At 39.4% G+C, this 27,449-nt stretch overlaps 1 protein-coding gene across 1 annotated transcript; it reads left to right on the top strand.

Moving 5' to 3' along the window:
* The first annotated feature begins 47 nt into the window (after positions 1-47).
* NAA35 (N-alpha-acetyltransferase 35, NatC auxiliary subunit) lies at positions 48-27,449 on the top strand. Its single transcript, XM_072150858.1, has 23 exons — positions 48-246; positions 1,811-1,945; positions 2,332-2,365; positions 6,517-6,631; positions 7,862-7,936; positions 8,625-8,792; positions 8,868-8,934; positions 11,841-11,884; positions 12,984-13,034; positions 13,181-13,264; positions 13,354-13,468; positions 14,467-14,645; positions 15,383-15,442; positions 16,467-16,573; positions 16,649-16,715; positions 16,893-16,991; positions 17,435-17,613; positions 18,333-18,469; positions 19,561-19,628; positions 21,934-22,074; positions 24,523-24,645; positions 25,409-25,489; positions 27,182-27,449. Exons 2-23 carry the CDS (start codon positions 1,822-1,824, stop codon positions 27,239-27,241), a joined length of 2,178 nt encoding a protein of 725 aa, XP_072006959.1. The 5' UTR covers positions 48-246; positions 1,811-1,821; the 3' UTR covers positions 27,242-27,449.

Genomic DNA, 27,449 nt, shown 5'->3' with positions numbered 1-27,449 from the left:
TCTCGCGGTATCTTGCGCGGTTGTGTGTTGCGTTATCTTTTACTGTATTGTTGAACAGAACACAAGGCGCATCCACTCGTTAATTTACTGCATGTAGATTTACATTGGGTTATCTGGATTTCTAGCAGCCCCACAGCATGGCCTAGGAGGAAAATCCCGCCCACATTGACGTCATCACGCCGATCCTTCTGTTCTGCGTAACGTGGAGGCAGTGGTTTCGTGAAGCGGAGGAAGAGCGGATCTGAGGTACGGCGTGAGGGGGTGGGGAATGAGCCGGTGACCGGGGCCGTGACGTTACATTAGAGGGGGTGACCGCGGGAGGCTGGGAGTACCGCTGTCCTCTCGCCGGGTTGTCTCCAGATTATCATTCATCCTGCTCATACCTATCCCATAGTGTATGTGACCTTTATTAAAGGGATATTGTACAATTCCAGTTCCAGAGCCATCCACTGCCCATGATGTCCTATGCCTTCTGCTGCCCACAACCTTGCCATCAGGTGTATGAAGGAGTTGTGCACTGGTCACCTGTATGCCTTGTGTTATAGCAAATGAGAGCAAAAAACCTTACTGCCACAGCACCAGTGATCCAATCCTTTACAATCATTAAATCTCACCTCCACAATGATGTCATGTACGACACACGACTGCTGCTGCGAAGATGTCTTGTACGACGCACACGACTGCTGCTGCGATGATGTCATGTACGACGCACACGACTGCTGCTGCGATGATGTCATGTACGACGCACACGACTGCTGCTGCGATGATGTCATGTACGACGCACACGACTGCTGCTGCGATGATGTCATGTACGACGCACACGACTGCTGCTGCGATGATGTCATGTACGACGCACACGACTGCTGCTGCGATGATGTCATGTACGACGCACACGACTGCTGCTGCGATGATGTCATGTACGACGCACACGACTGCTGCTGCGATGATGTCATGTACGACGCACACGACTGCTGCTGCGATGATGTCATGTACGACGCACACGACTGCTGCTGCGATGATGTCATGTACGACACATGACTTCTTCAAGGATTGGATGTCCCTGCAGTGATGATGTTATATACGGCACATGACTGCTGCAAGAAATGGATGTTCCTGCTGTGATGATATCATACATGACTGCTGGAGGGGATTGGATATACCCAGTGCAGATGCACCATATATGTCTCTGGCCTAATGCGAATAGTGATCTATCTATGTCTGTATATGTATGGGAGGGACATTATTTGATGGTGTCCTGGCACACTTTTTCTCTGATGGAATGATGTCCCATTGTACGTAGAGGCTCCTGAAGTAAAACACTGCTTGCTTAGATCCTACAAAATACCAATGCGGGATGACTGCAGATTTTTCCCAGGGTTTCCAAATACACATCAGTCCTGAAACAAGGGTTCTCCAGAACACAGCAGCAATATGACCTGTCACTTTTATCGCCCTATCTTAAATTGGTTGTGAAGTGGAGCCACTTAGATAGACCATGTAGCTTCTGAGGCAGTCTTATGGTGTACTGTGAGCATTGGGCCACTGTGCAGTAAGAATAGGAATATTACATTATACACAGATGCTTTTATATGGTTGCTGAACACTTTTGCACCAAGTGTAAAGTTCTAGACCTAGAGAAGGGTTGGGTCAGGGAAGGGTTATAGGGGTTTATTGTAGAGAAAAACATAATATCCTTTGGCTAAAGTTTCCCTTACTTGATGTAATCCCATTCTTGATATTGGAAATATAGCTAACACCTACGACCTGAATGTGGACTTATTTTATGTTCTATTCCTTTTTATTTTCTTAGTGACCACTGTCATGGTGATGAAAGCTTCTATGGAAGATGATGACTCTGGATGGGAAATTTCCATGCAGGACAAGATGGGAAAGGCCAATGCCAACTGGATAGATATAACGCATGAATTCAGAGATGCATGTAGCGGTAATTGTGTATATCAGTTGTATAATCCCTAATGGAATGCATCTAAGGATACAGAACGATCTTCATTGTATAGTCAGGTTCTGCACTCGTACATTGTATCTTATATTGAGGGGACAGATGAAAAGATGTATGTATGCAGCAGCAGACCACACAAGATCTGATTGTTGTCAAGTGCAGGGGCCTTTCAGAAGTATCATATGCACCAACATGACCTAGTAGAAAAAAATGTGTTGAGTGTAATTGTATGTACTTGTTCTTTGTTTAGTTTTTATGAATGTAATAACTTCATCTAGTTTACATATGCAGATAATCTTGTTTCTGTACTGCTCTTGTTGTAGTAGTATTGAAAGAGACCTGAAAAGTAAGATGTGTTGTCTTTATTACAGAGTTGAAGTTGGGTGAACTGCTACATGACAAGCTGTGAGTATAAGTGGAGATGCACAAAAATTATAGTTCTATTAAGATCTTTCAATGCATTTTTTTATACATGCTCCTCCATTGCTCTTGAGGCAGTCAAAATATTTCTTTTGCACCCATTGTTCCTGATGAGTCAGTGCTAATAGTTTCACTTTTACCCACCTAACAGTATGGGTGCTGAACTTAATGTTGGAATGGGACACTGGATGTATAACCTTTTAAAGGGTGCAAAGAGGTTGTCATAGAATGCCTATCTACTAGGGTTTGTACCTCTGGAGGCCTCATTGATTAGGAGAATTTATGTCCTGTGTCCTTTAAGTTGAATGAACTTCTTGTGAGTTGCCATTTCATTCAAATTGTGTGGATCGGACTAAGATAAAAGGGATGTACTTGGCTATCTTTTTCAGCCTTATAAAGAATGAATAAAGTGGCAGCATATACTGTATGCAGTGGCTAAACTAAGAGTGGCATGGCCCTTTAGCAGGCTACTGCATGGGGCCCCCCTTCCTACTTTAAAAATATACATACAGGCGGTCCCCTACTTAAGGACACCCGACTTACAGACAACCCATAGTTACAGACGGACCCCTCTGCCCACTGTGACCTCTGGTGAAGCTCTCTGGATGCTTTACTATAGTCCCAAACTGCAATGATCAGCTGTAAGGTGTCTGTAATGAAGCTTTATTGATAATTCTTGGTCCAATTACACCAAAAATTTTGAAACCCCAATTGTCACCGGGGCAAAAGAAAAAAAATTGTCTAGAACTTCCATTATAAAATATACAGTTTCGACTTACATACAAATTCAACTTAAGAACAAACCTCCAGACCCTATCTTGTATGTAACCCGGGGACTGCCTGTATTAGTATACTCACACATGCGATTTACAATCATTAAATACACTCATGTGCATATACACATACATACAGTGCCATATGCAACATACTCACATCACAGAAACTGCATAAATACATCACAGTATATGTTATATACATATTATGCTGGACAATGTGCAGTACAAAATAGATATAATGGTGCACATCCTCCATTATTTATTGTGTCAGGTTGGATGACGGGGCCCCATAACGGAAGCTATGGCTGCTACCACTGTAGTTACGCCTTTGACTATATGCTCTTTCTTGGCTCCATTCAGATGGTATACAGGACCCCTTGCTTTTATGATTGGTGATGATAGGTTATTCTAGTACAACCTATTTCTAGCATACCTGAACATATACTTAGACATGCATGGCTTAAACTTTGAGACATGCATATGCTACTGGTGGATATATATATACAGGCGGTCCCCTACTTAAGGACACCCGACTTACAGACAACCCATAGTTACAGACAGACCCCTCTGACCTCTGGTGAAGCTTTCTGAATGCTTTACTATAGTCCCGGACTGCATTGATCAGCTGCACGGAGTCTGCAATAAAGCTTTATTGATAATCCTTGGTTCCATTACAGCAAAAAATGTTTAAACTCCAATTGTCACTGGGGCCCAATTTTTTTTTTCGTCTGGAGCTACAATTATAAAATATACAGTTTCGACTTACATACAAATTCAACTTCAGAACAAACCTCCGGACCCTATCTTGTACGTAACCCGGGGACTGCCTGTATTATATTTGTGTTGTGAAAAAACAGTAATTTATTAACCTTCTGCTTAGAAGCAGTCATTTAGTTTTGGGAACAATCCTATCATACTTGCTGTACATACAGTTATGCCCGAACTGCAGTGCCAGCACTGCATTAACCCCTTAACGCTGAAGCCACTTTTCACATTCCTGACACGGCCCATTTTTTTCAAATCTGCCCTGTGTCACTATAAGTGGTTATTACTTCAGAATGCTTTAACATATCCAAGTTATTTTAAAATAGTTTTCTCGTGACACATTGTACTTCATGTTAGTTGAAAAATTTTGGTGGTATGTTTTGCATTTATTTATGACAAAATCAGATATTTGGTGAAAATTTGGAAAAATTCTTGATTTTCAAACTTCAAAATGTTCTACTTTTTCCATACATAGTCATAACCGCAAAAATACTTAATAACTAACATTCACCGAATGTCTTCTTTATGTGGACATGGTTTTTTATGCATAGTCTTATTTTTGTAGGATGTTATGGGGCTTGGAACGTTAGGTACGCTTTTTTTTTCATTTTTTTAAAAAAACCGCAAAATCCTGCTATTGAGGGACCTGCTCTGGTTTCAAATCACTTTGAGAGACCTAAATAAAAGAAAACCCCATAAATTACCCCAGTATAGAAACTATACCCCTCAACGTACGTAAAACAACTTTTATGAAGTTTGTTAACCCTTTAATTGGTTTACAGGGGTTAAAACAAAATCGGATGCAATTTTGAAAGGGAAATTTTTTTGGCTAAATTAATGTGTTTTTCAAAAAATGTACAAATTCTCAGTGGATAAAATACCAAAACGCTCCACAAAATTTGATACCCTATCCCTCCCGCGTATAACAACTCCACCATATTTCGCGGAACCTGCTGTATAGGCACACGCCAGGGCATCAAAGAGAAGCTGCGCCATTCAGAGCAGATTATGCATTGTCACTTTTTATTGGCTATACAATCTTAATTTTTTGGGCAATTTGGACATATAAGGGCTTATTTTTTGCGACATGAGATGCACTTTACAAATACTTCATTTTAGTGGGTCTTTAGCTAATTGATGAGGTTTTATTAACTCTTGAATGTATGAGTGAAAAGAAAATTGTCAATTTTGGTTTCCTTTCTTTTTGTATATTTTGGAGGTCGTACACCGTACACTAAAAATACTATATTATCTTTATTCTACAGATCACTACAATTACGGTGATACCTCATTTATATAGTTTTTCATTTATTTTTACAATTTTACTGGTTAAAAACTAATATAGAGGAAATCTCATTTGTTTTTGCATCGCCATCTTTTCGGAGACGTAACTTTAATATCTTTTGGTTGACAGAGTTAGTTTAGGGCTTATTTTTTGCGTGTTGAGTTGTTCTTTTCAGTGGTACCATTTTGGCGCACATAACTTTTTTTGATCACTTTTTAGAACATTTTTGTGCAGAGATTTTATGAAAAATGTACATTTTTGGCGTGTTTTTCGGGTTTTGTTTTTACAGCGTTCACCGAGCGGGTCCAATCATGTTTCTGAGTTATTGTACGGATTGTTACGGACGCGATGATACCAAATATGTGGGGTTTTTTGGCGATTTTGGGTTTGCATGTGTATAGGGAATATTTGTGTTTAGGGGACTTTAACTTTATTTAATTATTTTTATTCACAAATGTTTTTATTTAATGTTTTTAACTTTTTTTATTTACTTTTACAGGTAAGCTTGAAGAAGCGATCCACGGATCGCTTGTTCAAGCTATTCTTCACATTACACAGATGCAGCGCGACCGCGGCGTGTTAGGGGTTAACACCCGCGATCGGAGAAATCTCCGATCGCGGGTGTTAGAGGCAGGTGTCGGCTATAATATATAGCTGACGCACCTCCCGCGATGCAGTACTATTCCGTCAAATGTCGGGAAGGGGTTAAAGAGGGCATGTCACCTAAAATAACGCTATCTGACACTGCGGCAGGGAACAGTGTAATCATCGGAGCGCTCGCAAAGCGGTCCGATGTATTCATGAGGGGGCGGGGTTGGGGTGTGGTTAGGGGCATGACGCGCGGCAGTCACCGCCGGCCTGTGGAGCGAGCGAGGCGGTCAGGGGTAGAGGCAGCGCCTCAGACCGCCGCCCTCATGAATACATCGGACTGCTTTGCGAGCGGTCCGATGATTACACTGTATCCTGCCACAGTGTTGGAATTACTGGAGATTTCAGGTAACGCTATCCTTTAACACTGCGGCGTTTGTTTAGGCACTAGGAGCTGCTTACTAAAGCAAGCAGCTGAAATTTTGGGTGACAGGTCCTCTTTAACTGTTACAGTGTGCAGTCCATGGGATTTGACCAATATACGGGTCCGTTTCCATAGGCTGCACACATTCATGCGCAGCCGACCTTACACAGCATCTCTTTCTATATATTAATAATCAGCTCCTCTTGTTTCACATATTAGCTTTTTCATGGTGAAAGGCTTTGGAAATCCTACATTAAGTCCAAATGTAATAAAGTAATTTTTTTTTTATTATTTTCAGCTTTGGCCTTTTTGAAGCTATGTCAGCCATTGAAATGATGGATCCCAAGATGGATGCTGGAATGATTGGAAATCAGGTTAATCGAAAGGTTCTGAATTTTGAGCAGGCAATAAAGGTTAGTTTGTACTGAGATGGCTAATATGGACAATCTTGATAGGGAACATAGATCGGTAGCTCCATTGGGGACTAATATGAATAATGACATTCTTAAATTTACGGCAGTTTTATACTCTCCTAGGTCGGTTGGTGAACCATGGCACATGAAGGGTCCTGGTCTACAGACTGAACCCAATCCTAGAACGCCAGAGTCCTGTTTCCTAGGAGTGGTTTAAGTCTGTGAAGCAGGACCCTTCACAGACTGAACTCAGAGAGGGTGAAACTACCCTTACAGTTTAAGAAAACTACATGTACAGGCAGTCCCCGGGTTACATACAAGATAGGGACTGTAGGTTTGTTCTTAAGTTGAATTTGTATGTAAGTCGAAACTGTATATTTTATCATTGTAGTTCCCGACAATTTTATTTTTTGCCCCAGTGACAATTGGAGTTTCAATTTTTTTTGCTGTAATAGGACCAAGAATTATCAATAAAGCTTCATTGCAGACAATTTTAAGCTGATTATTGCAATCTGGGACTATTTTAAAGCATCCAGAGAGCTTCACCAGAGGTCACAGTGGGCAGAGGGGTCCGTCTGTAACTATGGGTTGTCTGTAAGTCGGGTGTCCTTAAGTAGGGGACCGCCTGTAATTTGGGATAACTACAAAATGGTGACAAAAAAGAAACTGAAGTTGTTTTGCAGAAATCCAATGATTTAACCTCAACTTGTGCAAAACTAAATACCACAATGTCCTTAAAAATCAGCAGTCATACTATATCAAAATTTAGCTACTAAATGTTGCTGTAAATCTGTGGTTCCAATAATGGAAAATGTCATAACATCTGAAGGGTTATACAGTTCCAATGTTGTGAGTGGGATTTTAGCAAATGCATGCATATGCTGCATAAAAAATCCATAGAGAAAAATTATTTCCACTGCAAATTTAAAATTTGCAGCATTTCAATTTATTGCTTCATATTATCATATGCATTGCAAAGGATGAACTTTCATGCCCATTGCTACAAAAGGCATCTTAAAATTGTGTTGGAAACCATCTAACTTAATCTGGATTATGCAGCATTCTGCTTGGTGTGAAGTTAGCCTTAGGTATCCAGTATTGGGATATGTGCCCCTACAGACAAAAGCTACAACCCTTATCGTCACATAAATGACATTTTTTTAATGTTGCTTTTTATTATTACATTTAAACTGTATTGTCAGTTGATGTCACTTTAATTCCCTTTCAAAGGATGGAAGCATTAAAGTTAAGGATTTATCGTGGCCCGATTTAATAGGTATTATGGACACATGTTTTTGTTGTTTGGTAAGTATGTTAATTATTTTCCTCTGATATGTAATAACAAGAGCATGGATCTGTACAATAGTTATTACCTTTTTTTTTTATTTAAAAAAAATGGCCATGTTCATATTCAGCCACAGGTGGTGTAAAATAATAATAGAGAACTTATACTTACCTCTGGTCCAGCCCGGCAACTCCTGTTACTGCTGGCCTCATCGGTTTAAGAGCCCATACCCTCAAATCCTCATACAGGGTGCAGTCTGTAGCAGTTGCATGCTGTCGGCGCATCATGCCGAGGCTCTGCAAAAGGTGGCACTGCGCTGGACCACAGTTGAGGACCAGCTGAACCCAGACAACCCATTTGAAGGGCCTTAGGCAAGCCCCAGTCATGGAAGACAATGCCCCAAATCTTCATGAAATAGTAACTAGACAACCATAAAGAGGAGATAAAAGAATAGTTGATGCTCCGTTGTCTGTAGAATATTGCCCTGTGTAAGCACGCATGTCCTGCCAATTGGTGAGACTATGGCATAAGTGATCACATAAAAGCATGTGGTTTTATCAATTGCCAATCGTCTGACCCTGCATCTGTAGTTGTAAATAGTTTATCGCTGAGGTGCTTCATGTAACCCTGAATAAACTGTAATGCCCCAACATGTGCTTGGAAACATTTCTATGTATCCTAAACGGCTATTCTTACTTTTTACTACAGATCACATGGCTGGAGGGCCACTCTTTAGCACAGACTGTATTCACATGCCTCTATGTACATAATCCTGATTTCATAGAAGACCCAGCTATGAAAGCGTTTGCACTAGGAATCCTGAAAATATGTGATATTGCTAGAGAAAAAGTGAACAAAGCTGTTGTATTTGAAGAGGTTGGTCATATTATCATTAATTAAACACATATTTGTGTAAAAAGAATAAGACGCCACTTTTATTATTCTCTTTAGGAGGACTTCCAGTCCATGACCTATGGCTTTAAAATGGCTAATAATGTAACAGATCTCAGAGTAACAGGTAATCTATTTGTATGTTTTATATTTCTTCTGTGTTGTTTAACCCCTTACCGACGTGTGGTGTATCTGTACATCACATGTTGGCTGCGCGTGTATGGAGAAGCCTCACGGGCTGAGCCCCTTCCATAGCACATCCCGCAAATCACCACCAGCAAAGCTGCCGACGGCTTCAAAAAGATGGGCGCCCCATCTTGCCGAGGATCGTCTCTCCCCGTGATGTCTTCCGAAAATCCGAGGCTGTCCCGTTTTAACCCTTTCATTACAATGTGCTATCAGCACATGTAGTATGGCAGTATATGGTAGGATCAATCGGACAACCTAGGGTTGAAGTAGCCTAGGGCAGTGATTTTCAACCTTTTTTGAGCCGCAGCACACTTTTTATACTTAGAAAATCCTGGGGCACACCATTAACCAAAATAGCACAAATGACACTAAAACAGTCATATTATACATATAGTTAATAATATAGATTCTAAATTTATTTTACTCACTCAGTGTGAAACCTGGGCCTGTTTCGATAAACACAAAAGGGATATCCTGGCAGGAATGGTGGAAAGACACACACAAAGCTCTTCCTCAACAGTTCTCAGTTTCTCCCTGTTTTTAGTTTATGGTGCTGATTATTATGTGGCTCATATACTGCAAAATAAAGGGGTACAATGAGAAGTACTATGGCCACGAGGCCAGAGTACAAGTGCCAGCTCATATACTCAGCATATGAGCTGGTACTTGTAGTACTCCAGCCTCATGACTATAGTATTTCTCATTTTACATTTCTCATTGTTATATGCAGTATACTGCTGGAGTACTAAAAGTACCAGCTCATATGCTGAGTATTCTGCCTAGAGTTCATATACTCAGGCAAAAGCTTATATAGTCAGCATTATTGGCGGACATTACTTTGGCGGTGGGCAAAAGCGAGAGTCTCTCCGCTCTCAGGATGATGCGCCGGCCTCGGTGATGTCATTTTGTCACGCGAGGTTCAAAGCTTGTGCCTGTGTTATTGTACACGTCTCCTACATTGTAAGAAGCTGTGACTGCGCATCGCTCCGCATTGCCAGGAAACAAAACACAGGGGGCACCATAGTTTGGGGAACTTTCCCCGCGGCACACCCGAGCATGTGTCGCGGCACACAAGTGTGCCACGGCACACTGGTTGAAAATCACTGCCCTAGGGAGTCTAAAAAAATAGTAACAGTAAAAATGTAAAGTTTTTAAAAAATTTATAATAAAAAAACTTAAAAATTCAAATCACCCCCCTTTCCCTAGAACTGATATAAACAAACGGTGAAAGTCACAAACACATTAGGTATTGCGCATCCGAAAATGCAGCTCTATCAAAATATAATAACGGTTTTCCACTGCATTTAACCCCCTAACCGAAAATAGCACCCAAAGTCGAAAAATGGTACTTGTTTGCCATTTTGAAAAATCTAAAAAAATCTATAAAAAGTGATCAAAAGGTTGCAAAAATCGCAAAAAATGATACCACCCACAGCTCTGTACACCAAAGTATAAAAAAGTTATTGGCGCCAGAAGATGGCAAAAAAAATAAAATAAAAAAATTCTAGACAAGTCTTTCATTTTTGTATGAAAACATATTTTTATGTATGAAAACATTATAAAATCTGTACAAATTTGATATCCCCATGATCGCACCGACCCAAATAATAAAGTAGACATGTCATTTGTGGCACACGGTGAAAGCCGTAAATTCCAAGCCCACAAGAAAATGCTGCAAATGCGGTTTTTCACCAATTTCACTGCATTTTGTATTTTTTTTTTCCTGCTTCCCAATACACGGCATGGAAGAATAAATACCATCACTATGAAGTGCAATTTTATATGCAGAAAACAAGCCGTCACAGAACTCTTTGTGTAAAAAGAAAAAAAAGTTAGAGATTTTTGATTGTGTGGAGTGAAAAAAAAATAAATAAAAAAAGGGGCGAGGTCCTTAAAGGGTTAAGGGCATATTGCAGCAAAGACACACTGGTAACACCCCTGATCAGTTCTAGCAGGGATCACGGGTGTTACCCGGACGTCGGTAAAAGCCAGTATGGGCACCTCCATCTTTGCTTTGATCTCTGCTCTCCGTGACGTCATCATGGAGCGGCAATCTGTTGCTATGACAATAAGGCCCGGGGCTCTATGCCTTCCGATTATTCCCAACGTTTAATCCCATAAGTCGGAGTCGAAAATGCCTCTTTTTTTTTTTTGCCACTTGGCAACATATTTAAAATGTATAATAAAAAAAATAAAAAATTCAAATCACCCCCCTTTCCCTAGAACTGATATAAATAAACAGTGAAAGTCACAAACACATTAGGTATTGCGCATCCGAAAATGCAGCTCTATCAAAATATAATATAACAGTCATAAATATCAGAACAATGAAAACTTCATCTCATCTTCCAAGAAATGACACCACAGACAGGTCAGTACACTGAAGTATGAAAAAGTTATTAGTGCCATTAGATGGCAAAACGATTTTTTTTTTTTTTTTTGTACAGGTGGTTTTCATTTTTGTAAATTTATGAAAACATTATAAAACCTAAATCAATTTGGTATCCCCTTGATTGTAAAAACCAAAAGCATAAAGGAGACATGTCATTTGGGGCGCAGAGTGAAAGACATATAAACCAAGCACACAAGAAAATGGCGCAAATGCTTTTCTTCACCAATTTCACTGCATTTGCAATTTTTTCCCCTGCCTCCCAGTAAAGGGCAAGGGATATTAGCTACCATCACTATAAAGTGCAATTTTTTATGCAGAAAACAAGCCCTCACACAGCTCCTTAACTAGAAAAATTTAAAATGTATAGATTTATGAAGGTGAGGAGTAAAAAATGGAAATGCAAAAACAAAGGTCATTAATTGGTTAATCATAATGCTTATTCTTATCTCTAGGAATGTTAAAGGACGTTGAAGATGACTTGCAGAGGAGAGTAAAGGTAGCTTTTATTTCACCAAAAGTAAAATATAATTTAACCGTTTTAACTAATTACAGAATCTGCCCTTGTTTTAGAGTTTATTTGAAGTAATTTTGAGTGCTTTTGTTCTCTGCTAATACAAAGGTGTGCCTTGGCGTTTGTTGTTTATCCTTCCATGCTGCACCTGAGACGTGAGGGTGCATTCACACGTGCGTATGAGCGCATGCATTTTGAAATGCGATACAACAGCTGAGAGAAGGCTACTTGCCTAATTACATTGCTATTAAAATTTGCCTTAAGAAAATTCAACCACTAACATAATGTTAACACATGTTAACATTGTGTTAACAAATTACATTCATTGACATTCCATTTTGTAACATGCGTTAACGTGTAAATTCACCTTAAGAGTTCAGAATTGTCACAATTTCATTCTCGCTGAATATACAGTTATAATATGTTATACACCTCTTTTACAATTAAAAAATCTGAGCTGCCTATTATGAGTGACCAGTGTATTCAGGATGAGGGTGATGCCACACGTGGCTTTTTTGGTCCTTTTTTAAGCATGTGTTTTCAGTCTGTTTAAAAATGCCTTTACCATGCCTTTGGCTGCTTAGAACCTATTTATCTTAATAGATTAACAGGTTCGAAGCAGCCAAACACATGGTAAACAGTAAAAAAAAGATGCATTTTTAAACAGACTGAAAACACATGCTTAAAAATGGACCAAAAACGCCACGTGTGGCATCACCCTAAGTATCAAATCGTGGAGATGCCCTTTTCCATCAGCTTTTTCAAGCAACTTGTTAGCAACTCCATTCCATTCAGTTGACAGGGGCTATGCTGCAATATCAGCACACTTGCTGTATGTACTAATGGAATTTTTCTTGGTCAGACACAGCGTGGTAACATGTAGTAGGGGGTTATAAAATGCTGATTTGGGAATTTACAACTTATAGAGATATGGGCTGGACTTTTATCTGTTTTCAATCTTAGTGCAGTAATTATTTTTTTTATTATAGATGTAATATTTATTAAAAATGATTTTATTTCATTTTAAATGAACAGAGGCTGTTCAAACCCTGAACATTAACCTGTTTTTTGTAACCTATTTTAGAGCACCAGGAGTCGACAAGGCGAAGCAAGAGATCCAGAAGTAGAGCTTGAGGTAATCTTACTGACTGAAGAGGTATTGACGGTCCTTTATCAAGGATCAGCAGAAAAAATGTGGAGGGATATTCTGAGTTATTTTTGCTTATTGATTGTTATGTAATTACACTTGATAATTAATTGTATACATACTTTTGTTTTCAGCACCAGCAGTGCTTAGCGGTATTCAGTAGAGTGAAGTTTACTCGGGTTTTACTTACTGTATTAATAGCATTTACAAAAAAAGAGGTAAGGATCTTAAGATGGATCTTATTTAGGGGGATTCTAGTTATATCAATGTATTTGATTAATGATAATAATCCATTTGTAATTTCTAGTTAAGTGCAGTGGTAGAGGCATCAAAGCTGATAAGCCAAGCAACTGACCTTTTGGCTGCTATTCAGAACTCTCTTTCACTGGGGATTCAGTCCCAGAACGACACCACCAAAGGAGGTGAGAATATGTTTCTGTGTAATTCATTAAAGTGAACCTGTCACAACATTTTTCACAAATACAGCTAGTGACAGGCTCCCATACAGCCCTAGTCACTAACTGGCACCCTTCTTTTAGCTAAAAATTGTTTCCCCCAGATCACCATATAAACAACTTTATAATGTTGCATTGCATATAGGCTGAATCCAGAAGCTACTGCCCAGCATTCAATACCATGTGACCAGGGTGACATAATCTAAGGTCCTTTGGCCTCCTAACATTAGCAAACTGTACTTCCCCATGTATGTATGTATATATATATATATATATATATATATATATATATATATATATGTGATCATATGAAATTGCAGCATGCTTCAATTCCTCCCCATCATCCATGGTGGCTGCTGTGATTTGATGTGATCAGATATATGCATGGGATACTATTTGCTAATGTTAGGATGATAAAGGACCTCAGTTGACCTCACCCTGGTCACATGACATTACGTGCTCAATGATGGGAAGGCATGGGAAAATGCTGGATTCAGTCCGAGGATTCCACTCCCCCCTGATTTGCTATATGCAAGGCAAGATGATAAAATTGATTTTATGGGGATCTGAGGGAAACAATTTTTAGCAAAAATGTCAGTTAATAGGGCTCTATGGGAACCTGCCACAAGCTGTCTTTGTGAAAAACGTGGTGACAGGTTCCCTTTAATGGGTAGAATAATTATATGTTAAAAAATATTTCTATAGATCGCATAAAAAGCAGGCATCCCCTAAAATAACTATGGAGATATACTATATTTCACAAAGTGCAGTCTAAATATAAACTTTGGAAACTAGGAACCGCACACTCGTTCATATGAGGTGGAGCACGTGGGGGATTCTAAGTCCGGCTTAATAGTACGAAGGCACAGCACACACCAGTGTGGATTTAGCTTCTCTTCTCATTTTATTTGTACTACTCATCTATACAGTCCCATCTGATTACATGATCCTCTCTTTATGCTTAGATCACCCAATTATGATGGGTTTCGAGCCTTTGGTCAACCAGAGATTGCTTCCACCAACCTTTCCACGTTATGCGAAGATAATTAAAAAGGAAGAAATGGTGAATTATTTTTTTAAATTAATTGACCGGATCAAAACTGTGTGCGACGTTGTCACCTTAACTAATCTTCACAGTATACTGGTAAGTGTATCCATGTTATGCTTATTGTGCATTCTTTACTGAGTATACAGAGTAATTCAAGTCTCCCCACATAGGCAAACAGTTTATTTCATTCAAAGGAGACTTTTTCTGGTACGCTGTGGTCTTGGGACCATTGTATAAATTTGAGGAACAAGGAATCCACGCACACGGGGGGGGGGGAGCTGTATTCAGCGTGACAAGGCATTACAGGCGGTTCCCTACTTAAGAACACTCGACTTACAGACGACCCCTAGTTACAAACGGACCTTTGGTCATTTACTGTACTTTAGCCCTAGGCTGCAATAAACATCTATAATAGTTATCAAAGGAGTCTGCAATTAAGCTTTATTGTTAATCCTGGTTCTTATGAAAACCAAACATTTTTAAAATACAATTATCACAGAGACCTAAAAAAATTTGGCTGGTGATACAATAAAATATACAGTTCCGACTTGCATACAAATTCAACTTAAGAACAAACCTACAGAACCTATCCTGTACGTAACCCGGGACTGCCTGTATTACCACTATTTTACTCTTCATTCTATTCAAATAATATTTGTTGTGTTGCTGGGTTTTTTTATCATTTATTTTACATCACTTTTGCCCCTTTGTTTCCCTTATTGCTCTCTAAACAAAGAACAAACATGTTAATAAAAAAAAATTGCAATTAAAAATCTTGGCTAAAAGGTCCATTTTTTTGCGCATGTAAATGGACTATAAATTTTATTTTCTAGGATTTTTTCTGTGAATTTAGTGAGCAGTCTCCCTGTGTACTTTCAAGATCTCTCTTGCAGGTAAACAATTTCCCATTGTTTAGTAACTTTATACTATGGTGTTTATTAACCAAATTCTAATTTTGAATTCCATGTTTGACAACACTCGGATCTATTGAATGGAAAGGGAACCTATCGCCTCAAAACCCCACATTAAACCAAGAGTACCTTGTAGACTGTAATTTAGCTTGCATGGTTCCAGTGTGGCGTCTGCTGCGTTTGTGCTTCGGCCCCAAAAAAGAGTCTTATTCCGTGTTTTTTTTTCTTTCTGCTCCAATTAAGGCACCCCACCTGCTCGGGCTGTTAAAATCTGCCACCCAGAACTGCCCCTAGCCCCACGTCACTAGTAACTACTCCTGCACAGGAGCACCGTCGGTGTCGGCTGTGAGTGAGAGCTAGTACTGTGTATTGTGCCGGCTGTGAGAGCCAGTGCAACTAGCATCGCACATGCATGGTGTACCTCTTGATCCGTGAAGGGACAAGCCACCGATTGAGGCTGGGAGCAGTACAGAGGGACAGACAGTAGCCGCCTAAGCAGTCATGACAAAGCGGGGAAGCTTGGAAAAAAAACTAAGAATAAAATTCTTTTTGTGCCGGAGCACAAATGTAGAGAAGCCACACTGGATCTATGCAAACTAATTTACAAAGGTACTGTTGGTTAGTATTGGGTTTTTGAGCTGTCAGGTTCCCTTTTATTAATAGAATTCTGTGGAAAATAAAACAGTCACTTTCTCTATTTAGGTCTGTTTTGCTGTCCACTTGTGCTCATTGAGCTCTTCATGGATTGCAAATGCCAACAAAATTGCACATTTTGTAACAAAATAATAGATATTTCAGGGAGAAATGGATCCATGTCCATGTTGAATATGGGTCGCACGTGTAAGCATAGCATAAGAAAGTTGTGGATTCATTATGTTAAGCAGAAATTCTAATTTATTATTATTTTATTATATCAACATCATGATTTAAAAACCTACAATCCATTCTGGCTATAGATGGGGGTCTGTTAAAAATTCCTTAACACTTTTTTTTTCTTTTATTATAGACTACGTTTTTAGTGGATAACAAAAAAGTTTTTGGAACTCATCTAATGCAAGACATGATAAAAGATGCATTGAGGTCTTTTGTGAGCCCCCCTGTCCTATCTCCAAAGTATGTATGTTAGCCAAGTATTTCTTGCCCTATACATAGTTTTTCTGTTTAGCACATAGTACCTTTTTCTTGTAGATGCTGCCTCTATAATAACCATCAGGCTAAAGACTACATAGATTCGTTTGTCACGCACTGCGTACGGGTAAGTGTGTGTTGAAAAAAACTTTTGCATAAAAATGTCTTACAAAGCTTACGGGAACTTGTCACCAGTTTTTAGGCCCCTAAACCAGTTACATTTGTTACCTGTGGCAGATCTAATGACAGGTCCCCTTAAAGAGAAGCATAAAGTACACCATTGATTCTAGTTCTTATGTTTTAGCCTTTTTGCAGCTTAATTCAGATTCATGGTCACAACAGAGCTCGCCAAAGGGACAAGCTTGGTCATATCCTGGAAGATTTTGCAACTTTACAAGATGAGGTATACATTTTTCTGCGCAATATATCTAGCTTGCATATTTGTATCTTTGTTAGTGTCCACCTTACTCCATAAGATATCCCTAAGAAGTAAATCAGCTAAACTTAATGTCCAGATCAACATCACTATTTGTTGCCATGTGTGTCCTGCCTATAACTGAATTTAGGTCAGCAGAATGCTTAATTTACAGTTTGGCTTTCATTTAAGGTAATAGGCACTGTAGTTCCCAGGCAAACCTGTTTGCATTGTTTGTAGCCTCCTGCTTCTTGCTCCACTTACTGTATAGGTTCTGGTGCCTGATGGAAGCTAGGACTGCAGTTTGGAACTGGATAAAACTGAGTGGTGGACCAGAACTGCCCTTTAATATTGTTGCCCTGTGATAGTGGTCCATTCCTTTTGTGTTGTTTGTTTGTACTAATAATTTTTTGTTTGATGATTTGTTCTAGGCGGAGAAGGTGGATGCTGCTCTCCATAGCATGCTGCTGAAACAGGAACCACAGAGACAACACTTGGCATGTTTAGGAACCTGGGTGCTTTATCACAATCTGCGTATTATGATCCAGTATTTATTGAGTGGTTTTGAACTGGAACTTTATAGTATGCATGAATACTACTACATTTATTGGTGAGTCTTTCCTCTATTTATATTTAGAATATTTGTTTTCAGAGGGTTGATAAAACTACAAAATAAATCCGAATACAGCCTGATGCAATTCGGACATGTAAGGCCCAGTTAAATCTATGTTAGGGTAGATTTACAAAGCCGTATACCCGCCCGGCATACCGCTGTGCGCTGGAGAGGAGGAGGTGGTGACCCCTCCCCTGTCCGTAGAGAAAAGCGGCGCACGTACAGGGAAAGATGGAGCATGCTTCTTCCCTGGAACGCCACTCCCATACCAGATGTCACGGTGACAGCTCATGAATACGTCACAAGATTGGCTTTTTGGTATGTTTCGGTAAAGCTAAGAGTTTCACAGTAACATAACTGTTAGAGGGCTAGGGAGATACTTTTATCCGTATGTGCAGTTAGTTCAATTTATTGAGCTGACATGTGCCCTTTAAGCTCATCTACTTATGAATTTGGAGTAATACATACATACATTTTTTTAAAATATATGTTAAATTCACTTTGATGCTATCCAAAGACAATGGCAAATTGAAATGGATTTTTGCTCTTTATGATATTTATGAACTATCCAAAAGATTGGTTATCAATATCAGATTAATAAGCGTCTGAAACTAGTGTAGTGATATTTTTCATACAGTAAATTTACTTGAAGATGTCTATCATTCCTGAAATGTATTTTTTTTCTTACTTGTCGCAATAACCTTTTTGGTATGTAGGTATCTTTCTGAATTCCTTTATGCCTGGTTGATGTCCACACTGAGTCGAGCAGATAGCTCCCAAATGGCAGAAGAGCGCATAATGGAAGAACAGCAAAAAGGGCGCAGCAGTAAAAAGACTAAGAAGAAAAAGAAAGGTATCATATATACTCGAGTATAAGCAGAGGCATTAATTTTAACCCCCAAAACAGGGAAAATGTATTGACTCGTATATATGCCTAGGGCCTAGGGTGGGAAATGTAGCTACTACTAATCAAATGTTCATTAGCAGCCTTCCCCTTTTTATGAAATTTTCAGCAGCTGTCCCCCCATTAATGAAATGTCCAACAGCATCACCCCCCCATTAATAAAATGCCCAGCAGCAGCCCCCCCCCCCCCCCCCCCCCAAAAAAAAATCCCAGCAGACGCAAGGAGAACAGGAATTCGGGCATGAGTGCCGGAGGGTGAGTACTAAGTTTATTATTTTCATATTCTCAAGAATAGGCATCGTGGGGCTTTTTAAGCACAAAAATTGTGCTGAAAAACTACGGTACTTTAGCTTCAGCCTGCAACGTGCGCCTTCTTTGACAAGGCAACCTTGTTTTTATGGAAACTTGTATTAAAGAAAACCCACTATCAGGAAGCCACCTCTTAAGATTCCTACTAAAACCCTAAGCCCTATTTCCAGAATCCTATAACACTTCCTGACCTTGCCTAAACTTTACCTAGTATGCACATTTCTGGCAGAGGCTACTGGGGGGGGGGGGAGTATTCCACATCAGCGTGCTCTTGAGATATAGCTTGTGCAGATGCCGCCGACTTCTTCTAGCTCTACACATGCGCAGTAGCTCCTGCTCAGTGTCAGTGGCATTGCCCGTATCGTGACAGCTGCCAGCGTGAGCACATGCTGTGTATCAAGAGTGTCCCGACACGGAAGGAGATGGGATAGCATAGGCTATGGGGTCTTTGCACCCACAGCCAGAAGAGGTTACTCCACGCCCCAATAGCCTCTGCTGAAAGTTTGCATATTAATTAGATAAAGTTTTGGTACGGTTAGGAAATGTTATAGGATTAGAGAAAGATAGCTTAGGGTTTTAGTAGGAACCTACCATTGGTTCTTCCTAGCAGTAGGTTTCCTTCAAACAGATGTACCTCAGCTTCTGAATACACTCTGGAAAATATAAGTATAAATTGAATTATACTTTGAAAATACTGTTGTAGTAAATATCAATTTATTCAAATATTTCAGTTCGTCCACTGAGCAGAGAAATAACTTTAAGCCAAGCATACCAGAACATGTGTGCAGGGATGTACAAGGTAAGTTTACGTGTAATACCTGTTGTATTTATTTCAATGATCGCCTTGAAGCTCTATTTTACTGTCTAATAAAGCAGTAGGGCAATTATTGTAGGGTTTATTATTTAATCTGCTGATTATCATTCCCCTAATAGATTTTTCATTTACTTTGTTACTTTGGCTGCTGTAGAAGCTTTTTCTCACATTCTCATCAAGTTTCTTTGTTCTCTTTGAAGAGAAATCTATCAGTGAAGCTGCATGATATTTTACCTGTGTGTGGTTAATAACACTCATTTAAGCTGAACTCTTACCATTAAAACAAACTTGTCACCAGGAATATGATTTTTAGCTGGTCACGTTCCATGTTTAGCTGGACACGTTCCAATATCCTATGCTATGTTGATTTTAAAAAAATGCCTTTGACAGCATTCTCAATCAATAGGTTATAACAGATTTAATTACATTACCTGGCTCCCTGCCAGCAGAGTGTGGTGAGTCCCAGGTGAGGGGCAGCTGTAGCCTGTGTGTGCCTGTGTCTCCTCATGCATTTTTCCTATCCTTCACACCATTCACCTCCTTCCCCTGGTGCTCAATGCAGGAAGAGGGAGGGTGAGGGAGCTGCATGAGTGTGGAGGAGACTGACACAGGCACACGGGCTGCAGCTGATCCCCCCCCCCTCCCCCCCCAGGACTCGCCACGTGCTGCTGGCAGGGAGCCAGGTAATGACTTGTATAAACTATTGAAATGATTCAGAATGCTGACAAAAGCATTGCATAGGCTATTGGAATCTGTCACTAGCTAAAAATCACATTCCTTGTGACAGATTTGCTTTAAGGAAAACATAATACACACTGCGACTTCGAGGGGCATTCCAGGAATATGAATGTCTGCTACAAAAATCCATAATGCTATGAATAAATGAATACAACAAAACTTAATTTCATTTTCAAAATCACAGAACAGAGCTTAAATAGTTTGCTTTTATGATTCACAAAATTTTATAGACTTTCTAAAGCAGGCAGGGTTATCTCCAAGATGGCCACCACATTATACTACATATCCCACTATCCTTCAGTTCTCAGTAATACCTCCTTCCCTCTCATGATCTGCTCTGTCTACAGCATCTGCTAGGGGACCAACATTAATAACAACTAATTACATATAAGGTTATATTTTAATGACCCATTTGACCCATTATTCCTGGCAATTACCCTTTCTGGGGAGAAAAACCTGCCTGCAGTGAGACTGAGATAGCCTTCATTAGAATAAAATTTGTCTCGGGTGTACATGGCCTTTAAGATCAGGAGTGCACCGCTGCTTCTGTTGTTCAAGTAAACATAGCAGTTGGGTTTAACTAGCAACAGAAAAGTCCTGATAATGACATCCATGCCATCTGGGCTGCTTTCCCCTATAGTTGGGGATTTAAAATAGAATATGCTGAGAAACAGAAGGTCCAAAAAGCCATTTCTTTATTTTGAAGCCCAAAAAAGTAAAAATGAAACAACAAATAATAAAATTATTTATATTTAAGACTTTTAGTAACTGTTATTGATAACCTGTTTTTGTCATCAATGACAGATTGGGGGTCTGACACTACACTCCCAACGATGAGATGTTACAGTGTGTGACTACCCTCAGGAGTCAGCAGTATTTGGACGAGCTCTGTGGTCTCTTCAGTACTTGCCAACAACAGCGCTGTTCATTGTAGAACTCCCTATTTAGATTTATGAAACGGAGTTGCGATCAGACCATTTGATCAAAGGACATGAAGTCTCGGGCCTGGGAAGCAGTGCTCCTGGGGACACTTCTGTTGCTTCAGGAAGCTGAACATTGATGGTGCTTGTTGTTAGACCCCACAATTCTAATATTGATGACCCACCATAAGGATAGGTCATTAATATTGTAATTTAGGAAAACCAAAATGCTGTCCATGGCTACACAAGTACAAGGCTCGTTATATCACATGGCTCCTCTGATTACTCTCTGTGATACTAACAGCTCTTGTACCTGTGACATCACAAGACCATGGACAGATTTCTATCCACTGGTAGTAAACAATGAAGCTTTCTATAGCAGGACAGCAAGCAGAGATCTAAAAAACTGTGGGAAATTGATACAGAAAGTATATTGGAAATATATTTAATTTTTCAATACACAAACAATAACATTTATTTGCCGACAGATGACAACCCCTTTAGGCTGTTTATTTGAAGATGTTCACTAAAAATACCCAGGTCATTGAATGTCCAAAAAATTTTGCATTAAGGGATTTAATGGTTTTAAACTTTAATCTACATTGAGCCTATTTATCTGCCCGTTTTGCTAGACAATGATTGCATTTGACATGGACGGAAAAGTGAGGAAACCTAAATTTGAGTTGGACAGTGAGCAGGTTCGGTACGAGCACAGGTTTGCACCATTCAACAGTGTTATCACACCTCCACCAGTGCACTATTTACAGTTTAAGGTAGGTAAAACTTGTGTCACTGCTCTTATAATTTACTAAAGATTGTTCATCAATTGTTTACCCCTTAAACTAAATCCATTTGTAAGTGAAGCCTAACTACTGTATAAACAAATATCCATCCTTACCATTCCTCAAGGCGAGAGATGACCAGATATCATGGGATGGTAAAAATATTGTGTCACTTACAATAGCCAATAGAGCAAACAGTGGCTCCATGTTCAGTTTTTGTGGTGAAAAAACACATTTGCAACGTTTTCTTGTGGGCTTGGATTTTACAGATTTCACTGTGCACGACAAATGACATGTCTAAATCATTCTTTGGGTTGTGCGATCGAAGGGATACCAAATTTGTATAGGTTTTTTAATGTTTTCGTACATTTACAAAAATTAAAACCTCCTGTGCAAAAATTTAAAAAAAAAATTTGGCTATCTTCTTGCGCCAATAACTTTTTCATACTTTGGTGTCCGGAGCTGTGGGTGGTGTCATTTTTTGCGACTTTTGATGGCGTTTCCATTGCTATAATTTTTAGGACTGTGCGACCTTTTGATCACTTTTTATAGATTTTTTAAAATATTTTTCAAAATGGCAAAAAAGTTCCTTTTTTGACTTTGGGCACTATTTTCCATTACGTGGTAAAACGCAGTGAAAAACCCGTTATTATATTTATATTTATTTAATATATTTTGATAGATCAGGCATATTCGGATGCTGCGATACCTAATGTGTTTATGATTTTTACTGTTAATAAATATTTATATCAGTTCTAAGGGGGCTGATTTGAATTTTTAGTTTTTTTTTTGCTATCATTTTTTTTTTTAAACTTTTTTAAATTTTTACTTTTACTATTTTTCAGACTCCCTAGGATACTTTAACCCTAGGGTGTCTGTACGATCCTATCATATACTGCCATATTACAGTCTGGCAGTATATGGGGATTTTACTGCTCATTCATTACAATGAGATGAATGTAATGAATGGGTTAAAATGAGACAGCCTTGGGTCTTTGGAAGACCCAAGGCTGTCGTGTGCGAAATGGCTGTCATGCGCCATCTTTATGAAGCCACCGGAAAACACCAGTGATCGGTGCTAGCGGTAAGCCTTCGCTGCAATATGCAGCAAAGACTTACCGGCTATGGGGAGGGCTCGGCCCGCTAGCCCTCTCCATGCATCGGCGCAAATCGGGAAGGGGTTAAAGGGACACATGATTGTATTACCTAGCAACTGATCCACAAATACGGACCATGTTCGGATGGCACCTACATTTCATCAGTGTGGTGTCTGTATTTTGCACACTATAATAAACTTCTATGGGAATCCTTGAGCCACAAAGACAGACCGGAAAAGGCCCTGCTCTGAGTTTTCTGCAACCTCCACGTGGATCCATGCAAAACCCATTGAAATGAATGTAACAGTGTGCTATGGTCACGCCACAGATATTTCATCAGTTTTTACATCCGTTATGGGGCGAAACCAAACATGGAAGACGTGCACCTGTTCATGTTCAACCTTTCCTTGTTTTTGCTTAAAGGGGTATTCCAGGAATCAGCATAATTCATATACAAGTGGGCACTCAAAATATAAGCTAATGTGTAATTTGTTGTTATTTAAAATTTTGCTCCCCTTAGCAGAAAATGCTGGTGACATAGACTCTTATGGAGAATTAAAATGCTACTGGCCCTTTAATCAGTCCGTTAATTTCCTCCGCGCGGTCCGTTGCAGAAAAGAAGATGGCCGCTGGTCACATGTCCACATCACATGTCCTGTACCTGCCTGGGCAGGTCATGTGATCAGCACTACGTTTGGCTGTAGTCGGTTGGTTGCAGTGCATCCAGTATGGTCAGTGTTGTGGTGATGGCAGTTATACATAATTACTATGGTAACAGAGCAAGAAAACCTGTTACATCATCATTGTTAGCAGAGCATAAGTGGTAGGAGGAGTTACTGAGAACTAAAGGATCATGGAACTTGTAGTTTCCAGTGGCGGCCATCTTTGTGATAACTCCACCTACTTTAGAGAGGCCATAAATTTTGTAAATCATAAAATCATATTATTTTAGCTCCGTTTTGTGACTAATGACATTGAGTATTGTTGTATTTATTTATTGATATCATAAAGGGTTTTTGTGTCAGACGTTCATATTCCCGGAATACCCCTTTAACAGTAACTGAAGCAATAAACTACAGCTTTTTTTTATCCGAAAAGTTGGTCAGCAGTAGGTCAAGAACGTTTCTCTACAATTAGTTGCCATATTTTACTTATTCCAATGAATTGAGATTTTCGCTTATCTATTGTGGTTACTTGGTAACAAAACTATCTCTATCTTTCCTGGTTTAAGCTTTTAGCTGTATTTCTGGATATCTATACTAGCTTAATTTTTTTGTCTCCTTAGATGTTTGAACTGAAATCTTACCTTATGTAATATTTTTTTTTCCATTGTGAATGACAGGAAATGTCTGATTTAAATAAGTACAGTCCTCCTCCCCAATCTTCAGACCTTTACATGGCTGCAAGCAAACACTTCCAACAAGCAAGACTGATTTTGGAAAATATCCCAAATCAAGATCAAGAGGTTAGAGTTTACAATTTTTTAAATGTATTTTGTTAGACTTAAAGGACATCTATCACCAGAATGAAGGGCTGTAAACCGAGCACACATACATACTGGTGTGTGGCCCTCTGACAGGATCTGCACTTCTTTAAACTTCCTATTTCTTTGTTTTTAAGAAAAAAGGCAATAAAAATTATGCGAATAAATGCCTATGGAGCCTCGAGTCCCTCGGGCTCATTTGCATAATTATTACATTTCTTTTCTTCAAAACAAGGGAATAGAAAGCAAATTGAAAAGCAGATACTGCCAGAGGGGGCACACACCAGTATGTCAGTGTACTTGGTTTAAAGTGCCTCAGCCTGGTGGTGGATGGCCTTTAAATTCAAGAGGATTCATTTATTCTAAGTTTATATTTGTATGCATTCCAACCCCTACCATGCATGCATCTTTTGCCCAGGTAAGCACACGCGCAGTAAGGTATAGGTGACTGCCAGATTATCTGCTGTGAGAGAACAAAGGAAGAGCTATTTAGCACTTCTAATACTTTCATCACCTTACATTTTCCATTTTGTACCTCCATACAAGTTAGATGGTGATGGGCACCTTAAGCCTCTTCTGCTATTCATAGGACTACTGGGGCAGAAAGTGATCTAATGCATCAGCTATTTCACATATTCAGGATATTACTGCATTTATCATGTCTTGATGGTCTGCAAATAACTCTGTAAGGGCTAGTGATTACTAACATAAAAGCAAATATTACCTTTTTTTTTTTTTTTCTTAGGTGAATGAGATTTTGAAGGTGTCCAAAAACAATATAGTGGTAATGAAGTTGCTTGCTGGAGGCCATAAAAAGGACTCTAAGGTAAGCTATGGATAGGGAACAAGCTGCCTCGTCTTCTGTCTTGAAGTCGATTTCACTGGTAATAAATGTACCATCCAAGTTGAATAATGTGCTTTATAAACCAGAAGATACATTGCAGCCTCAGGCACGTGCATAATGCATGGCCAGTAGTAATTCTATGTCAAAAGGATCACAGCACCAAATGAGAACTGTTAGTCATTAGATACATTACTCTTAGGGCTGTGCACACAAAGGGATACTCTCTTGTTAAATATGGATTCATTCTTCCCAAATACCTCACTAGGGTGACACTAGAAGTTCCATTACCTCCACGTATCCATCCTTCTTGTTCCTTACGTGTATGTCCTGGTATCAGCCCCCATGTCTCCGTCAGTCCGTCACACATATATACTTACACCAGGAGTGTGTTTTCTAGTCTTGGAAGTCTGTGTGTCTCCATGTATAGTTTTCTTTAAATTTAGGCTTTTCGTACCCAGCTTGTGTACGTCAGCAGAAATGTGTACATTACCCTTACTTCACTCTTATTGGGCTCATACTAATGGATATTTAACATCTCTCATGAACATTACATAAGGTGTGGATGATGTTATGTCCTGCATTTCCATATTACTTCTGAATGTAGTCACCTGGTACATTGTGAAAATGTCCCAATCCCTACTGGAGTCTTCAAACTATTTTTCATCATCAAAAATTACCTGTGACCCAAATAGGAGAGACATACAACAATAATAATGACTAAGATTTTATGTCTCTCCGCTTTATTTGGGTCAGACTTGGTCACAGGTAATTTTTGATGATGGAAAATACTGTATATATGAGTTTTTCAGCACAAAAAATTGCTTATACTCGAGTCAAGAAAAAAATTGTGTACTCACCTTCCGACCCCTCTGGCCGATCCTCTTCCATCCATCGTGGCATCAGCTCAGGGTGGGGACACGGAGCCAATGCCGGAGCATCGATAGATAGAAGGGGACCTGCTGGGGGGCGTCAGATGGTAAACTTTGTTTTTTGGTTTTTTTTTTTATATCATTATATTGGGGGCAGTGGCTGCAGGCTATCTACTGGGGGGCAGGAGCTGGCTGGCTATATACTGGGAGGCTGTGACCAATGCATTTCCCAACCTCGGCTTATGCTCGAGTCAATAGGTTTTTTTGTGTTAAAGTATAAGCTGAGACCCCTAATTTTAGTGTATACGGTAGTTTGAAGACTGTGAAAATGTCCCCATTGCCTACTAATGTGCCAGATGACTTTCAGAAATACGGGACTTATCATCCTCCACACTTTCCTACCATAAAGTAGAATCAGTCACATGAGTAATGTAAGGGGCTACTTGTGGGAACTGCAGGTTTCACTAAACAATGGTAGTCCAGATTCTATCTGCTCGTCATTGTTCCTTATCTGTAATTTCTGATTGATATTCTGGTATGTGTACAGTTGAGCATTGTTCTGTCACTATAATTTGCTTTGTACTTTGGGTAAGAGATTTTTTTAAAAAATAAAAAGCTATGCTTATCACGCAAAGCAAACATTTTCTGTCTTGTAACCCCTCGGTGCTGCTAGGGTAACAGTTGTCAGACAGGTTTAGGTAGTTTTTCCAGTAAAACCTCTAGTTCTGTTTTCCTTCTTTGTATCTGACAAAACAGCAAGTATATTTCTCTGTCATACATAATACATCTTGTTTCTTTTCTGTAGGTGCCACCCGAGTTTGACTTCTCTGCACACAAGTATTTCCCTGCTGTGAAGCTGGTATAAGGATCACCTGAGAGACTTTTACACAGAGCGTGTTCCAGTCGGTTTCATGTGTGCCGAGTGCAGGAAACCAGACCATTTTCTTTCCATTTAATTTTTAAGTGCACTGGTTACTTTTATGTAAAGCCACAAGGTGGACAATCTTTGTAAATTGGCTGTGTGGGATCTTGTGCTATTATACCAATGTTTTCCATTAAATATGTAAAATGTC

Source organism: Engystomops pustulosus, chromosome 1, assembly GCF_040894005.1.
Source record: "Engystomops pustulosus chromosome 1, aEngPut4.maternal, whole genome shotgun sequence".
Classification (NCBI taxonomy): Eukaryota; Metazoa; Chordata; class Amphibia; order Anura; family Leptodactylidae; genus Engystomops; species Engystomops pustulosus.
This window is presented reverse-complemented; position numbering and strand designations above follow the sequence as displayed.

What these genes read in the sequence shown, in the direction of transcription:
- NAA35 (XM_072150858.1), top strand. Translation starts at nt 1,822, where the DNA reads ATGGTGATGAAAGCTTCTATGGAAGATGATGACTCTGGATGGGAAATT. An exon ending in ATTCAGAGATGCATGTAGCG is followed by an intron (nt 1,946 to 2,331) that starts GTAATTGTGTAT and finishes TCTTTATTACAG; the next exon opens with AGTTGAAGTTGGGTGAACTG. An exon ending in TTGTCACGCACTGCGTACGG is followed by an intron (nt 16,716 to 16,892) that starts GTAAGTGTGTGT and finishes CTTATGTTTTAG; the next exon opens with CCTTTTTGCAGCTTAATTCA.